Source organism: Balaenoptera musculus, chromosome 9 (assembly GCF_009873245.2).
Source record: "Balaenoptera musculus isolate JJ_BM4_2016_0621 chromosome 9, mBalMus1.pri.v3, whole genome shotgun sequence".
Classification (NCBI taxonomy): Eukaryota; Metazoa; Chordata; class Mammalia; order Artiodactyla; family Balaenopteridae; genus Balaenoptera; species Balaenoptera musculus.
This window is the reverse complement of record NC_045793.1, coordinates 87,533,295-87,552,062: the sequence shown is the minus strand read 5'-3', so window position 1 is coordinate 87,552,062 and position 18,768 is coordinate 87,533,295. Positions and strand designations below refer to the sequence as shown.

The following is an 18,768-nucleotide window of genomic DNA, read 5'->3' as shown; positions in this document are numbered from 1 at the left end:
TGCAATGAACTATAGAAATGATCCCTGAAAGCACAGTCTTGTACCGCAATGTTCATTGCAGCTCTATTTACAATAGCCAGGACATGGAAGCAACCTAAGTGTCCATCGACATATGAATGGATAAAGAAGATGTGGCACATATATAGAATGGAATATTACTCAGCCATAAGAAGAAACGAAATTGAGTTATTTGTAGTGAGGTGGATGGACCTAGAGTCTGTCATAGAGAGTGAAGTAAGTCAGAAAGAGAAAAACAAATACCATATGCTAACACATATATATGGAATCTAAAAAAAAAAAAAAAAAAAGGTCATGGAGAACCTAGGGGCAAGACGGGAATAAAGACGCAGACCTACTAGAGAATGGACTTGAGGACATGGGGAGGGGGAAGGGTAAGCTGGGACAAAGTGAGAGAGTGGTAGTGTATATATGGGCATATATACACTACCAAATGTAAAACAGATAGCTAGTGGGAAGCAGTCGCCTAGCACAGGGAGATCAGCTCGGTGCTTTGTGACCAGCTAGAAGGGTGGGTTAGGGAGGGTGGGAGGGAGGGAGATGCAAGAGGGAAGAGATATGGGGATATATGTATATGTATAACTGATTCACTTGGTTATAAAGCAGAAATTAACACACCATTGTAAAGCAATTATACTCCAATAAAAACGTTAAAAATAAATAAATAAATAAATATTCATTGCTTAAAAAAGAAAAAAATGCATATGCAACAAAAGAAAAAACAGAGAAATTGGACTTCATCAAAGTTAAAAACTTGTGCATGAAAGGACATTATTAAAAAGTGAAAAGACAACCTAAAGAATGGGGAAAATATTTGTAAGTCATATATCTAAGGGTCTAGAATCCAGAATATATAAGGAACTCTTACAACTCAACAAAATGACAAATGACCCAACTGAAAATTAGTCAAAGGACTTGAGTAGACATTTCCCTACAGAAGACATTCAAATGACTAATAAGTACATGAAAAGATGCTCAATCTCATTAGTCATTAGGGAGATGCAAATCAAAATCACAATGAGGTACCACCTCAAGCTCATTAGGAAATTTTTTGAAAAAGGAAAATATGGAAAAATAAAAAATAAGTTTTGGCAAAGATGTGAAGAAATTGGAACCCTTGTAGATTGCTGATGAGAATGTGAAATAGTACGGCCACTGTAGAAAATATTTTGGTCGTTCCTTAAAAAGTTAAACATAGAATTGCCATATGATCTGGCAATCTCATTCCTAGGTATATACCAAAAAGAATTTAAAACCGGTACTCAAACAAATAGATGTACACATATGTTCATAGCAGCACTATTCAAAATATACAAAATATCTAACAACAGATGAGTGGACAAACAAAATGTGGTATATCCATAAAATAGAACATTATTCAGCCATAAAAAATGAATAAAGTACTGATATATACCACATTGTGGATGAACTTCAAAAACATTAAGGCAAGTGAAAGAAACTAGACACAAAAGACCACATACTGTATAATTCCACTTATATGAAATATTTAGAATAGGTAAATCCATAGAGACAGAAAACAGATTTGTGATCGCCAGGGGCTGGGAAAAGGTGAGTATGGGGAGCAACTGCTTAATAGGTAAAAGGTTTCTTTTTAGGGTGATAAAAATGTTTTCAAACTATACAGAAGTTGTGGTTATACAAAATTATGAATGGTTAAATGACTTTTTAAGTGACTGATTTTATGTTATATGAATTTTACCTCAATAAAAAATAGAATAACAAGTTAACTAGACTGTGATGATAATTTCACAAAACATACATATAAAAATTAAAGAAATCAAGGTTAGATTCTTTGTTTCCTTTTATGTCTGCAATATTTTATGGTTTCAATTTTAAAACACAGTAGCAAAATCATGACATAACTTTGGTTATTACTATCTTAGGGTTTTATTAGAGGTCATACTAATGGGTTCTCCCACATTTTCACCAACTCTGTACAATTCAGATTTCAGTCCAAGGCTTCAGGAACATTGCAAACAGCTGCAGTGGGATTAGGCATCTGACCATCAATGACATGCCAACTCTGACGGACAACTGTGTAAAAGTACGTAGTTGGAAACTATATTTTCTTTTCAGTCTAATTTGGTTGGCACATTTTCTAGTGGCTTGAATTATTGAAAAATATGAATGGGTTTTTCATTTTAGTTTTTAAAAATTTATTTATTTATTTATTTATTTTTGGCTGTGTTGGGTCTTTGTTGCTGCACGCGGGCTTTCTCTAGTTGCGGTGAGCGGGAGCTAGTCTTCGTTGCGGTGTGCGGGCTTCTCATTGTGGTGGCTTCTCTTGTTGTGGAGCATGGGCTCTAGGCGTGCAGGCTTCAGTAGTTGTGGCACGTGGTCTCAGTAGTTGTGGCTCGTGGGCTCTAGAGTGCAGGCTCAGTAGTTGTGGCACACGGGCTTAGTTGCTCTGCAGCATGTGGGATCTTCCCAGACCAGGGCTCGAACCCGTGCCCCCTGCACTGACAGGCAGATTCTTAACCACTTTGCCACCAGGGAAGTCCCCATTTTAGTTTTTTTATATAAGAAAATCATTAGGAAATTTATACACACACATTTGAACATTTGAATCCTTAAATACCCTGAGAAACTTCGTTTCACAGTTAGGATATTTTTATTTCAATGATATTGTAGCTTAAGCATAAATTTTAAGTCTAATTCTACATGTCAAGCTTCTAAATGTAGTGATTTTTTTTCAGCATTCCATTTTCTCATGTTTTCCCTTACTTTTGTAACATCATTTAGTTGATTCCTATGCATTACTCAAATGTAAGTGTACTAAAATATATTGGAAAAAAGTCCCATTTTCTTTGAAATTAGGACAATTTAATAGTTAATGTGTCTGTTTCTGAAAATATTGAGAGGAAAAAAATAACCTCATCACTTTCATAAGCTTGTTCTCTATACTCCGGTTAATCTTTTTTTTTTTTTTTTCTTCTAAAGGCTTTAGTTGAAAAATGCCATCGAATTACATCAGTAGTTTTCATTGGTGCACCACATATTTCCGATTGTACTTTCAAAGCTCTTTCTACTTGTGACCTCAGAAAGATCCGATTTGAAGGTCTGTGATGTTAAAAAGTGGTTTAGCATTAATTTTTACTTTTAATCTTGTGGCAATTCAAATACAATACTTCTCTTTTTTTTTAAAACAGGAAATAAAAGGATTACCGATGCGTGCTTCAAATTTATAGACAAGAATTCTCCAAATATCAGTCATATTTACATGGTGGACTGCAAGGGAATAACAGATGGTAGCCTCAAGTCACTCTCACCTTTGAAGCAACTTACTGTGTTGAATCTGGCAAATTGTGTAAGGTAATGAGTCATTCAGTCAAGAAACACTGATTATCTAGAATGTTCCAGACTTCCTCAAGATGCTCATTGGTTAGGAGAGTAAACATGAAAGTCAGGAGTGCAAGTGCAGGTAAATGCAGAGTTCTGTGGTAAAACAAAGGAGGGGCACCCAACCCAGACTAGTTACGTGGGGGCATGGGGAGACTGTCAGGGAACGCTCAGGATATGTGGAATCACAGGCCCTTGTAAGATTAAATGAATTTGCTGGAACACTTATGGGCTACCTTTCCTAGTGAAGGTTCTCACAGCTAGTTCAGTTAATAGGTCTTTTTCCCAAATGGACTTTCCAACTTGCTTATGAAGAACCAATCTTACTGAAGTGTTTCCTCTTGGGTACTAGTTAGATTTCTCCTCTGTGTGGGTTTGCTCACAGATGGACAGATGGCAAGTTCTTACTGAAACCCTTTCTTTAGCTGGGTTACAAATGGGCTTCTATCCTGGTATTCTCAGGTGGGCAAGGATCAAATTCTTGCTAAAATTTCTTCCCCAGTGGATATCTCAGCCTCTTGCCTGTATAAATTTCTTATAATATTAAAGGGCCAGATGATAACAAAATAGCGTTTGATCTACAATGAAATTGGTTAATATTTGGGAAAACATAAGACAAGTCAGAGTAATAAGCTAAGCTACACAAAATCTTAACCCATATTCCCTATATTAAAATGGGGAGGCACCATGGGTTGGGGAGGGGAGGTAAAGACAGGATTTGAAATGGGTAAAACCTGGATTACGAAATGAAGCCTCCAGTCAACAGCCAGCAAGGAACTGAGGCCTCCTGTCAACAGCCATGTGAGTGAACTTGGAAGCAGACCCTCCACCCTCAGTCAATCCTTCGGATGATTAAAGTTCCAGTTGGCATCTTGGTTGCAAGCTCATGAGCAAGCTGGCACCATAATGCAAGCAGGATGTGTGTGTGTGTGTGTGTGTGTGTGTGTAACAGCTAATCCTATCTGTATTAACATGTGAAATAAAATTGAATTGCATTCATATATTTCACTCAGGCTTCTGCAGGTTACATAATTTTAAAAAGAAATGGAGGTTTTTCTGCGTCCAGCAGTATAGTTGACAAAACACTTCAAAGGACTCCTTGCTACAAACAATTTAGATCCTGGATGAAACATACTTTCAATACATTGCTGAGCCCACAAAGCGTACTAGAAATATCCAATATCATGATTCTTCACCACCTTCTCAATGAGTAGACTCTCTAAGACGAACAGTGAATACCAAGCAAACATAAAGATAGAGCTGCTATGAGCATAAATGTTCATTTCAACATTGGCATTAAGACAATCAGTTTTAGCAAGACTCAAGATAGGGAAGCAGGATGAGACTTCTGCAGTGTCTGGACCTCTTCAAGGTGGACAAAGTGGTATCAGGTAGATAGTACCTAGGCCCCTGGAAGAAGTTAGCTCAAAGCTTTTCTGAAGGAAAGCACCTTCTCTTTAGGCGTCCAAAATTCCCATAGGTTAAAGTCAAATAAATAGGTGCTCACAATTAAAGACCATCAAATGTACAAAGATATAAGTCACCATGAAGCAAAATAAATTTGAACTTCCATAATTCATATATTAGAATTATCATAGAATATTAAGTAACTATGTATGAAATATTTGAAGAAATAAATAATGGAACCAGAAATATGAGCAGACAACAAAATGTGATAAAAATAACCAGATTTACTTGAAAAACTAACTTTTAGAAATAAAAAATATAGTTATTGAAATAAAGAAAATGAATTGCTAATCAGCAGGTTAGAACTCACTGAAGAGAGAAGTACAAAGCTAGAAGATAACTGAAGAAATGACAGCAGAGTGAAAAAAGAAGAAGAAAAATGTGATGGAGTATAACAAAAGACAGAGAAGGTTTAATATCAGCGTTTTAGATTAGATTTTTAAAATTCATCTATAAGAGATACACCTAAAACAGGAAGTTTGAGAGTCAAAGTATACATTTTTCTCAACCACATATCAACCCTTCAAAAAATGGACTATGTATGAAGTTTTAAAGCAAGTTCCCACAACTTTCATAGTATTGGTAACGAACAAACTATATTCTCTAACTACAATGCAGTTAAATTAGGAATCAGTAATAAAAAGATAAATTTCAAAAATATATATGATTTAAAAGTGAAAATTCCAGGGCAGCAGAATCACCTGAAGAGCTGAATAAAACTACATATGCCCAAGGCCTACCCCAGAGCTACTGAATCTGAATATCTAGGGATGGAACACTAGCTTGTATATTTTTAAAAAAACAACATGGGTGCTTCTGATGCGCAGCCAGGTTTAGGATTAAATGCATTAACCCATTAACTTGGACCATTACCTGAAAAGTCCTTTTCTATTGACTTTTATGCCTCCAGGATTATCATATAAATGTATATATACATCTATATATACACATCCATATATATACACATACACATGTCAGTATATGTGTGTGTGTGTGTGTTAGTATATAAATGTCTGTTTTCAGGCTATCTTTTCTGTTCCATTCATTTATCTGTTTTCTGTCTAATCTTGCACAGTACTTTATCTGTAAAATGGGGAAAATGAAGAGTATACACTCAGGATTGTTGTGAGGATCAAATAAGTTAATTCATGTAATATACTTAGAATAGTGTCTGGCACATAATAAGCACTCAAGAAATGTTATCCTTTATTATTATTACTGCTTTATAATATGTTTTAATATCTAAAAGAATGAGACTCTCTTTATTAGTAGTCTTCTTTTAAGTTATTAGATATTTTTGCCAGTTTATTCTTCCAAGTGAACTTTAGAATAATTTTGTCATATTTCAGAAAAAATCCTATTGAGATATTAATTGAAATTATGTTAAATATATAAATTTTGGAAAGATATATAGTTTTATAATACTTATCTGATTTTCACTTTACCCAAGAATTATTTATTAAAAATGATTCAGATATCCATGTAGTTTATATCTAATTATCACTGTTACTAATTTTTCATTTTATGACATCATGGTACAAAAATACGGCCTGTACAATTTCTGTCTTTTGGGATCTTTATTTAGGGGTAATGCTGGTGAAAAAGATGATGGTTATGTTGTTTATCATGTTGAATATATATGAATAGTCCATGGAACTTAAATTACATTAATTATATTACTTAAACTTTATGCCCCTTTTTTGTTTGTCAAAAGCTAAGTCTAATACAAAATTATGTTCTTTTTGAATTTTTATTTTTCTTTCATTTTGTATTTATGCTATATTATATGTTGCATAAAAGTTCATGACGAAAATTACCAAAAAAAAGTCAGACTGGCCTTGGATTTCTCTTCTGTAACAGAAAATATATTTATAATTGGTATTTTAATTAATATTGTTTATATTGTTATATTATATATATACATTTATATGTTTGGTATTTCTGTTGCAGAGGAGAAATCCAAGGTCAGCCTGATTTTTTAGGTTTTTTTGGGGGGGCGGGGTTGTTTTCTGGTTTTTTTTTTTTTTTTTTTTACTTTATTTATTTATTTATTTATTTTTGGCTGTGTTGGGTCTTCGGTTCGTGCGAGGGCTTTCTCTAGTTGCGGCAAGCGGGGGCCACTCTTCATCGCGGTGCGGGGACCGCTCTTCATCGCGGTGCGCGGGCCTTTCACTATCGCGGCCCCTCCCGTTGCGGGGCACAGGCTCCAGACGCGCAGGCTCAGTAGTTGTGGCTCACGGGCCCAGTTGCTCCGTGGCATGTGGGATCTTCCCAGACCAGGGCTCGAACCCGTGTCCCCTGCATTAGCAGGCAGATTCTCAACCACTGCGCCACCAGGGAAGCCCTGTTTTTTGGTTTTTTTTTGGCTGCACTGCACAGCATGTGGGATCTTAGTTCCCCAACCAGGGATCGAACCTGTGCCCCCTGCACTGGAAGCATGGAGTCTTAACCAACCTGATTTAAAAAAAAAAATTATTTTATTGAAGTATAGTTGATTTACAATGTTGTGTTAATTTCTATGGATAGTCTGATTTTTTTTTGATCACACATACACACATATATATATATTTTAAAATGGTTACATCATTACACCATTTCACTGTATGCAGTTTCATGGCAGGAAAGAATATGATCCCCAAATTCTGTACCCAACCATATTATCTTCATTGGGGTGATACCTAATCAATGTAAAATTACCCTGTTAGTCTTGTTTAATATTTTTACTAGTACAGTATTCTAACTCAATGTAAAATTATCACCCCGTGTTAATTTTATTTACCTTTACCTAATACCACCACACAATTTTCTTCGTTTTTGTTGTCATTTTATTATAAATGTGTTTCTTGTTGACTATTTATAATTTAGAGAATCATTTATAAGTCTGAACTTACATGGGAGGGGTGGGAGGGGTGGCATTGACACATAGGTGTCTATGATTAAGGACAGTGTGGGAAGACTGAGGTCAAGATCCTCTTACAGCATCAGATTTTCTCTGCTTCAGAAAGAAAGGATCTTTAGGTAACTTATTAGGTTTCCAGTCCAGCTAAATTGACTTGTACTTAGTGGAAATTCCTCCAAGATTTTGACAGTAGTTTGACTGTTAGGCGTGGTTCTCCCTATCCTAAGTTTTGGTCTTTTTCTTTTGCAGGAGATTGCATCAGGCACTGTTTAACATGATCACATTTTAACCCCAGGGAAGAAACCTTATAGGCTATCTGTCTTATTAATAATTAGGCCACCTAATTAAATGAACAAATGAATAGGAATAGCATTTTTAGTAACGTTTCTCCCATTACTATCATTTACATATTTTCTATTAAAATAAAAGCTATATAATCAAATTTGGTTTAAAAATGCTGGCAAAATACCAGATATAGATATCACCTTGCTATTTTGGAATGTATTGGGTGTAGTAACTATTATTTTAATAGTATTCTACATATTTATACATAAAATCACATGTAGAGCTTTTCTTACTCTTTCCTACAGAATTGGTGACATGGGACTAAAGCAGTTTCTTGATGGTCCTGCAAGCACAAAGATAAGAGAGCTAAATTTAAGTAACTGTATCCACTTGGGTGATGCCTCTATTGCAAAACTATCAGAGCGGTATGATAAAACAATAGTATTTTACATCATGTTATTAGTAATTGTCTATTTGTTAATAGGACAAATCAGAGATAGACTTTTGAAGCCATTTGGAAAACATAAGGGATGCCCAGAAGCTGGTCCAATATTCAGCAAAATGAAATAAGACATTGGAGTCATGGAATGAATTAATCTTTTGACTATATCTAAGACGTTTCTTATTAAATTTCAACTTGGAGAAAGTTTGAGATGGAATCACTCATGAAGTTATGAATAGCTATACCTGGGTGACTTCTCTGTACTTTTCAAGAATAACATCTCTATGTAAACCTTTACAGCGTTTCCCAAGGGATATTCAAGCTGGTGGGTTTATTCTTGACCCTGTTTACTTGTGTACATTAAGGAGTTAAGTACAATTCTTGTAGCAAACTTGTAAGGGTAAGTGAGAAATTTAACTTTGCACTTTTAGTGGTCATTCATCGTGGTATTTACGTGATAGTTTTTGTATGCGTGTAGTATATTTTTTTCTTATTAGAAATTGCAATATGAAATGAAATCACAGAATGTTTTATACAGTAATCCACCTCTCTTTCAATCAACTTTGTAATGTCAATTATTTCCACTTTTTTTTTTTCTTGGCCGTGCTGCCCACGGCATGTGGGATCTTAATTCCCGACCAGGGATCGAACCCACGACCCCTGCAGTGGAAGCGCGGAGTCCTAACCACTGGACAGCCAAGGAAGTCCCAATTATTTACACTTTTAAGCTTACTTTTATGACAAGAAAAGGAAAATCCTTGTTTCAATAGCATTTGCTTTCCCCAAGTAGTTTTTAATATGAAGAAATTTCTACTGACAGTGTGATTAAAAGCTAAAATGAATTCTTCATGCTACTTTCTTTCAGCTGCTCTAATTTAAACTACTTGAGTTTACGAAATTGTGAACATCTGACTGACCTAGGAGTTGAATTTATTGTAAACATCTTTTCTTTGGTATCAGTAGATCTCTCTGGAACAGACATCTCTAATGAGGTAAAAAAAAAAGTGTTCAAACAATTCAATGACTTCTATTGCTTTCTGTAATATAATCATTTTCCATTTTGTAAACAATGGAGAGAACAACAGTTATTTTTATTTCTTAGAATATTGGATTATAAAGGGCAAGTTTGGGAATATTGTTTCTGGAATAGCGATAGGTGAGGTTATTTGTAAATCAATGGTCTTGTTTCTGTGCTTTAAAAAATGGCAAAACACAATATTTTGAGGAAAGTCCTGACAGATCAGAGTTTTATGTGATAGATCTGAAATGTGTTTCAATTATAGACATTTGGTTATTGTGGAGATATATTTTGGATGGCTTAGGTATATTTTTCCTGTGTATTGTATATTCTATAAGACTACCTGAGTGTCTTGAGATCCAAGTCCTTAGTTCAAAACTGAAGTCTAAAAATGGCCTCTACAAATCTATAAGAGGATACATTTTAAGAAACTCATTTCTTGCAAGCTACTGTTGCTACTCGTCAGAGTTGAAACACAGGTCACACCTATCCTATCATTCCAGCACTGCCCCATTTACTAATCAAAATGAAGATAAACCCAGAGATCTGTCATGTTTCTGAAAGACTTTAATGGACTGTAGTTAGATAAGGAATGTACTGGCTTCTCTTGAAAATCAGAGCATTGGGAGGGATAGAAGAAGACAACAGAGGTGAGGATCTCTCCCCCATCTGCTTGCTAAATCCCTATTCATCCCTCAAGCTCATCAAATATCACCTGTCTCTGAGGTCTTCTCTGAGAAGTCCTACCTTACAGGCAAGTACAGGAACTTCTCTATGTACATCTCCAGCCACAGTGCATTCTTTAACATGACCTGTTTCTGTTTCTCACTGCATTAGTGACACCTGTGTTATATGGCCATCCTTCCCTACATAGTCAGTGGGCTCTTTTAAATAACTATGTCTGTTCATTGGTTCAGGTTCTTTCCTTTCTTTATCTAAGAGTGAATTTAGATTCAGCCTCCATTCTGCTAGGTGGTCTCCTCTCCCCTTCCTTGGAGTGTTGTCTAAATGTAGTATGAGAGTGGGAGCTCAGGGCAGTTACATGTAGTCAACTCACGGTGGAATCAAGCCTGGTCTTCTCAATGCTGTCTTTTGTCCAAGGTGGAATCCAGTGAGATGTCTGAGGGCCCATTTGGTTTCCTTCCAGGTAAATTCCTGATGTGTCTTCCCTTTCCTGGCTCTAAGCCCCCCTTCAAGTCTTCAGGCTCCTTTGTCATAGGGGCCCTTGCTCTGGGCCCCTCTGGGTCATCCTGGGGCATGGGGACTCTGTGAGGCCTTCTTAGGTCCACAATCCCAGGCATCCCCTGCAGACGTTTTCCTGCTGTTACATCTGGGTGTATTTGCCCTCAGACCCATGCCTCACCCTTCTCACTCTCCTACAGAATGGCTGATTCACGTCAGTTAGATTCCAGTTGGGTTTGGTGCTTGTGAGGCATTTGTGCACAATGGGAGGGTCAGAAGAAGGGAGAGGCCGGGGTTTTCCTCCACCTTTCCTTTCATTATTATCATCAGCTGCATGTCTTTTGTGATCTACTCCCTTTAGTCAGAACTGCTGTGGTTCTAGCTTCCCTCATGACCTTGGACTCTGGGCTCTAATAAACACCATTGCTTCCCATTGTCCTTCCAGCATAGGGGTGGTAGTGGTTTCCTGCTGCTAAATCTCTAGATTTTGTCATTATTCCATTAGGCTCCTCAGTTTTCTAACACCTATTTAGTCAATTCTCTTTCACAATTAAATTTCCTCAGTTTGAAATTAGAGTTGTTTTTATTTTCCTCATTAGATCTTAGCTGGTACAATGATGAGCATAGGAAAACTCTGCTGCCTTGTTGCTTTGCACAGCCATACCAGGGAAAAGCAGAATGAGTTCTCATGTACTCTTAGACCCCCAAACCTATCCGGAGATAGAGTCCAGGGAGGTCTGGAACAGGGCCCTGTATCCCAGCACCTCATTCTTTTGCTTCCCTCCTGCTCTCCCTTCCCCTCTTCTTCCTCCACCCTCCCCTCCTTCCCCACCTTCTCTCTCCCTTCCTCTCTTCTCTCCTTTCTCTTCTCCTTCCCCCTCTGCTCCTCTCCCCTCTTCTTTTCTTTGCTCCCCGTCTCTTCTCTTGGCACAGATTCTTTGTCTAATCTGAGGGTGGAAGAAATGTTCCAACTGATTACATGGTTTTTAAAAATGTCATGTTCCAAGTCTTTCAGGGTTTAGAATTTAAAGCTTACAAGTCTAGGATGTTTTTGTCCTGTGTTGTTCTGTAAAAACCCTTCCCTGACACATATAAGTAGAAGGCCCAGCTGTTGTCTGAAGGGTCACAGGGTAACAAGAAGGATCAAAGCACATTATAAAGTACATCAAAATATAATTCCACCACAGCACTCATCACAAGCCTGAACTATCTGGTGAACATTTGTTGAATTAACGAAGGTAGGCTTAGATGCTCTATCCTAGTTTTTAGCATTTGCGAAAAGCTCAGTTTTTATTTTCGAAGACCACATATTAAAATTTTTAACTGAGGAAAAGTTAAAAACTTAGGAATATAGCCTCAAGTCCCATTCACTGTTTTAATTTTTTTGTAAAGAATATACACAATCTGAAAGAGCACCTATGGAGAAGAAAGCTAGTTGTTTTCTGCTAAAAGACTGAAAAGTCTTCTGAAGGCTGTTGTTTTCCTCCTCCAAGTCAGTTAAATTGTGATCTAAAAGTCAAATGATTGACAACATAGTGCTACAACAGCTGTGGAAGCTAACCTCAAACAGTCAAATTAAAATGAGTCAGCCCAGATGTCAACTCGGGGCAGCTAAACACCAGCCTGGATTGTAGGTCTGATGAAGTGCAAATATGACTATAGACTTAACATTCAAGATTTAAACTCTGGAATGTTACAGATATTCACCAGAGATCAAATGTGACCACTTATGCCTTTGGGAAAAAAACAATTTATGTTTTCTAATAATTATGTTCACTCACAATTCTTTTCAATAGTGAGTTTTTAGTTAGAATCACACTACTTACTTAGTTAACAAATATTTACTCTAATTACATTGTGCTTGGTGCTGGGGATACTGGAATGAAGAAAACAGACAGGGCCCCTCCTCCTAGCCCTTACATTCTAGTGGAAGACAGACGTGAGACAAGTGGTTACAAAACATGATGGGTGTGGGAAACAAACAGATGGGAAACTTAACCTGGCTCAGAGAGTCAGAGAAGATCTTCTTTTACAAGAGAAGGAGAAAGAGTATGTGGTGAGCCAAAGAAATAGCTCGCACAAAGGTAAAGAGGTTGAGAGTATGGTCGCATCAAGGAAATCTGCACATTTGGGTATAGCTGGATTAGGAGGAGAGTGGTGAGAGATGATGTTTGAGAGGTAGGCGGGGGCCAGGTCATGAGGGGTCCAGAAGCCACAGTGAGGAATTTGTTCTCTGCCTTGTTGGCAATGGAAGGACATTCAGTATTGTCAATTAGACAGTAACACAGTCAGACTGACATTTTGAAAAGGTCACTCTATCTGCTGGATAGACATGGAGATGATAGATGCACTAGTGACCAATTATAAAGCAGTAATTCACGTGAAAAATTATGAGGGTCTATATTAGGGCTATAACCAGGGAGATGGTAGTAGGGCTGGCACAGCAGATTGAGGGACATTTAGAAGAAAGAATCAACAGGAGCTAGGGACAGAAGGAGTATGGGGGTAAGGAAGAGAGAGAGGGAATCAAGGATGATACCAGATTTTTGGCTTGAGCGTCTCTATAAATGGTGGTGTCCTTTACTGAGCTGTGTCCCTTCCATAGGGAGAGGAACAGGTTGGCTACAGGTTGGGAAAATAGGCATGTTTAGTTTGAGTCACCTGCAAGACAGCTTTATAGAGAGGTACAAGAGCTCTGGAAATAAGCAGGGAAATCAGTGAAATTTACTCCTTGGAGGTAGAAAAGCTCTCTAGGGTTGCAGTGGGTGACGGGGCATTGTGTTCAGAAAATCATGGATACTTATGAGGAAGTTAAGCAGCAAAGGCAAAACTACAGATATTTAGAAATCCAAAAAGGTGTTTAATTGAGAGAGCTAATTTAAATGGGGGAAGCCAAGAAGAGAACACAGTTATTTCAAACTTTATACATTTTTTATAATTATTTTATTGTCTTCAGCCATTCCTTTTGTGGAGAATAGTGACTAATGTATTACGTCATCCATGAATAAAAGTTGTTTAGGAAGTTATCTAATAAGCATATTTTATAGAAAGAGGAAAAACATCAATTTTTCTCTTCTAATATAAACAGCATAGGGTTTGTAAGTGAAGGAAATAGCTCATTAATGTGATGGTATTTTAAGCTATCTTTAAAATTCTTTAATTTTCTATAACTTTTTCTTAATGTCTAATTCAGTGGGATGTTATTTGTTCTCTACTCACCCCAGAGGATTGTTTGAATATAAGGTTACATCTCCGTGTATACAGGAAAATGTTTTCCACTCTAGTTAGGAGAACTATCATTTGCTGAAGACCACAGGATCCACAGTTAGGGCAGTTCAATCTGTTGCTTAAATTGTTTTAGTCACCACCATACTTGTTTAAAGGAAAAATGAGTCAGAGCAATGTTCCAGACAGTATGCTTAGACAGAGGTTTAAGAAGACTCTTTCATTTGCCTGATTTTCAAAAGTTTTCACCATGAGTGCCAATTGTGTAGGCCATCTCCTGGAGTCCCCTCACTAGAAGGTGAGATCCATGAGGCTGAGACTTTGTTTTGTTCACTGCTGTTTTCCCAGAACCCTGGGGGTAGTAGACACTCAAAAAATACACATTGAATGAAGGAACAAATGCTGAGGTCTAGGGCACCAAATGTGAGTAAGATCTGTTCCCTGCAGCCCAATTTGGAAGGGTGTGACTAATTTAATTATGGTGTGGCAGGTGTAGTGGTAGAGGAAGCAGAGGAAAGGATCTATTAACTCAGTCTGTCTAACACAGAAGCATGCAAATGCATGCTTGTTCAAGGAACTTTACGTAGCTTAGTACTGCTAGAATATACTGTGAAAAGGAGATGTCACTGAGGGAATATCATGTTATCCCCAAGGAGCCTGGACTTGAATCAATGGATGATGAAGTAGCACCTAGAAGGGGAGCCACAGTCAGAGTCAGCCACCCATTTTAGATTATGTGGGTTATTCTCTGGGTGACAGACTGGAGGGGAGACCAGTGGGAGTTACTTCAGTAGTTAAAGAAAGAGATGAGAAGTTCTTGAACTAGGTCAGAGGACAGAAGTAGTATGGAAAGAACATATTCAAGACTATTTAGGAGGTAAAATTGAAGGAACTTGATGACTGATTAGATGTGGAAGATAAGAGCCTGGGGGTGAGGGGGAGGATAAGAATGATTCCAAAATCTGGCTTTGGGTGGATGGAAGTCCTACCTGCAAGAAAGTTAGGTAATGTAGGAAAAGTAACAGGTTTTGAGGGAAAGGTGATTTCAGTTTTATCAGACTGAGTTAGAGTGTGTGGGATATTCAGGCCAAAGGCTTGGGAGAGAGATCCTGAAGGGAGACTCAGATTTAGGAGTCATCAGCATGGAGGTGTGAACGTGGCCAAGATCCTGAGAGACAGTGTAGGGAGTATGGAGAGATGTGCACCCAGGAAGACCACAATAGAACACCAATATTTAAAGAATGGGAAGAAGATGAATCCATGAAGGATGCTAAAGATAGAAGATGAAAAACGTTGTAAGAGAATCAGGTGACTGTAGTCATGTGTGGAATGTTGAGGGAACAACCAACAATGTCTAATAAAACAAATAAAATCGGAGAAAGACCAAAATTTGAAAGAACATTTACCATTAATTAAACAGATGCCTGCCAACCCCTCTGATGTCATTTCATGTCCCTGCTCCTCTCATTCTCTTTCCTCAAGCCCCACTGCCACTTTCAAGCTCCTCAAACAAGCCAAATTCTTTCCTACCTCAGGATCTTTATATATATTGTACTTTCTGCTTGGGATGCTCCTCCTTCCATTCTTGTGCTTGAGTAGGTAGATGCTAAGCAAGTAATCACTGATGTTCCTGACAATAGCTGTAGCATCTTGACATAAGCTAATAATGCCTTTTAAGATATTCTGGATGTAATTTTATAAATACTAAACATTAGGCATGCTATCTGTAATTATCAGAAAATCACACTCTCACAAGCCTCTTAGATAGCCTCATCCACCAGAGGGCAGACATCAGAAGCAAGAAGAACTACAATCCTGCAGCCTGTGGAACAAAAACCACATTCACAGAAAGATAGACAAAATGAAAAGGCAGAGGGCTATGTACCACATGAAGGAACAAGATAAAACCCCAGAAAAACAACTAAATGAAGTGGAGATAGGCAACCTTCCAGAAAAAGAATTCAGAATAATGATAGTGAAGATGATCCAAGACCTCAGAAAAAGAATGGAGGCAAAGATCGAGAAGATGCAAGAAATGTTTAACAAAGACCTAGAAGAATTAAAGAACAAACAAACAGAGATGAACAATACAATAACTGAAATGAAAGCTACACTAGAAGGAATCGATAGCAGAATAACTGAGGCAGAAGAACGGATAAGTGACCTGGAAGACAGAATGGTGGAATTCACTGCTGTGGAACAGAATAAAGAAAAAAGAATGAAAAGAAATGAAGACAGCCTAAGAGACCTCTGGGACAACATTAAACGCAAAAACATTCGCATTATAGGGGTCCCAGAAGGAGAAGAGAGAGAGAAAGACCAGAGAAAATATTTGAAGAGATTATAGTCAAAAACTTCCTTAACATGGGAAAGGAAATACCCACCCAAGTCCAGGAAGTGCAGAGAGTCCCATACAGGATAAACCCAAGGAGAAACATGCTGAGACACACAGTAATCAAACTGGCAAAAATTAAAGACAAAGAAAAATTACTGAAAGCAGCAAGGGAAAAATGGCAAATAACATATAATGGAACTCCCATAACGTTAACAACTGATTTCTCAGCACAAACTCCACACGTCAGAAGGGAGTGGCATGACATATTTAAAGTGATGAAAGGGAAGAACCTATAACCAATATTACTCTACCTGGCAAGGATCTCATTCAGATTCGATGGAGAAATCAAAAGCTTTACAGGCAAGCAAAAGCTAAGAGAATTCAGCACCACCAAACTAGCTCTACAATAAATGCTAAAGGAACTTCTCTAAGTGGGAAATACAGGAGAAGAAAAGGACCTACAAAAACAAACCCCAAACAATTAAGAAAATGGTAATAGGAACATACATATCAATAAGTACCTTAAACGTGAATGGATTAAATGCTCCAACCAAAAGACACAGGCTCGCTGAATGGATACAAAAACAAGACTCATACATATGCTGTCTCCAAGAGACCCACTTCAGACCTAGGGACACATACAGACTGAAAGTGAGGGAATGGAAAAAGATATTCCATGCAAATGAAAATCAAAAGAAAGCTAGAGTAGCAATACTCATATCAGATAAAATAGACTTTAAAATAAAGAATGTTACAAGAGACAAGGAAGGACACTACATAATGATGAAGGGATCAATCCAAGAAGAAGATATAACAATTATAAATATATATGCACCCAACATAGGAGCACCTCAATACATAAGGCAACTGCTAACAGCTATAAAAGAGGAAATCGACAGTAACACAATAATAGTGGGGGACTTTAACACCTCGCTTACACCAATGGACAGATCGTCCAAACAGAAAATTAATAAGGAAACACAAGCTTTAAATGACACAGTAGACCAGATAGATTTAATTGATATTTATAGGACATTCCATCCCAAAACAGCAGATTACGCTTTCTTCTCAAGTGCACACGGAATATTCCCCAAGAAAGATCATATCTTGGGTCACAAATCAAGCCTCAGTAAATTTAAGAAAACTGAAATCATATCAAGCATCTTTTCTGACCACAACACTATGAGATTAGAAATCAATTACAGGGGGCTTCCCTGGTGGCACAGTGGTTGAGAATCTGCCTGCCAATGAAGGGGACATGGGTTCGAGCCCTGGTCTGGGAAGATCCCACATGCCACGGAGCAACTAGGCCCGTGAGCCACAACTACTGAGCCTGCACGTCTGGAGCCTGTGCTCCACAACAAGAGAGGCCGCGATGGTGAGAGGCCCGCGCACCGCGATGAAGAGTGGCCCCCACTTGTCACAACTAGAGAAAGCCCTTGCACAGAAACGAAGACCCAACACAGCCAAAAATAAATAAATAAATAAATAATTAATTTAAAAATAAAGAAATAAATTACAGGGAAAAAAACGTAAAAAACATAAACACATGGAGGCTAAACAATACATTACTGAATAACCAAGAGATCACTGAAGAAATCAAAGAGGAAATCAAAAAATACCTAGAGACAAATGACAATGAAAACACGACGATCCAAAACCTATGGGATGCAGCAAAAGCAGTTGTAAGAGGGAAGTTTATAGCAATACAAGCCTACCTTAAGAAACAACAATCTCAAATAAACAATCTAACCTTACACCTAAAGGAACTAGAGAAAGAGAAACAAACAAAACCCAAAGTTAGCAGAAGGAAAGAAATCATAAAGATCAGAGCATAAATAAATGAAATAGAAAAAAAGAAAACAATAGCAAAGGTCAATAAAACTAATAGCTGGTTCTTTGAGAAGATAAACAAAATTGATAAACCATTAGCCAGACTCATCAAGAAAACAAGGGAGAGGACTCAAATCCATAAAATTAGAAATGAAAAAGGAGAAGTTACAACAGACACCACAGAAATACAAAGCATCCTAAGAGACTACTACAAGCAACTCTATGCCAATAAAATGGACAACCTGGAAGAAATGGACAAATTCTTAGAAAGGTATAACCTTCCAAGACTGAACCAGGAAGAAACAGAAAATATGAACAGACCAATCACAAGTAATGAAATTGAAACTGTGATTTAAAATCTTCCAACAAACAAAAGTCCAGGACCAGATGGCTTCACAGGTGAATTCTATCAAACATTTAGAGAAGAGCTAACACCCATCCTTTTCAAACTCTTCCAAAAAATCGCAGAAGAAGGAACACTCCCAAACTCATTCTATGAGGCCACCATCACCCTGATACCAACACCAGACAAAGATACTACAAAAAAAGAAAATTACAGACCAATATCACCCATGAATATAGATGTAAAAATCCTCAACAAAATACTAGCAAACAGAATCCAACAACACATTAAAAGGACCATACACCATGATCAAGTGGAATTTATCCCAGGGATGCAAGGATTCTTCAATATACGCAAATCA

The 18,768-nt window shown here is 37.5% G+C and overlaps 1 protein-coding gene across 1 annotated transcript in view; it reads left to right on the top strand.

Annotated features, from left to right (window-relative positions):
- FBXL13 (F-box and leucine rich repeat protein 13) overlaps positions 1-18,768 on the top strand; it is a 165,435-nt gene that overhangs the window by 110,720 nt on the left and 35,947 nt on the right. The window contains exons 11-15 of the mRNA XM_036862957.1: positions 1,985-2,083; positions 2,980-3,097; positions 3,189-3,351; positions 8,335-8,454; positions 9,337-9,463. Coding sequence (XP_036718852.1) covers positions 1,985-2,083; positions 2,980-3,097; positions 3,189-3,351; positions 8,335-8,454; positions 9,337-9,463 — 627 coding nt within the window. The remainder of the gene's footprint in view (positions 1-1,984; positions 2,084-2,979; positions 3,098-3,188; positions 3,352-8,334; positions 8,455-9,336; positions 9,464-18,768) is intronic.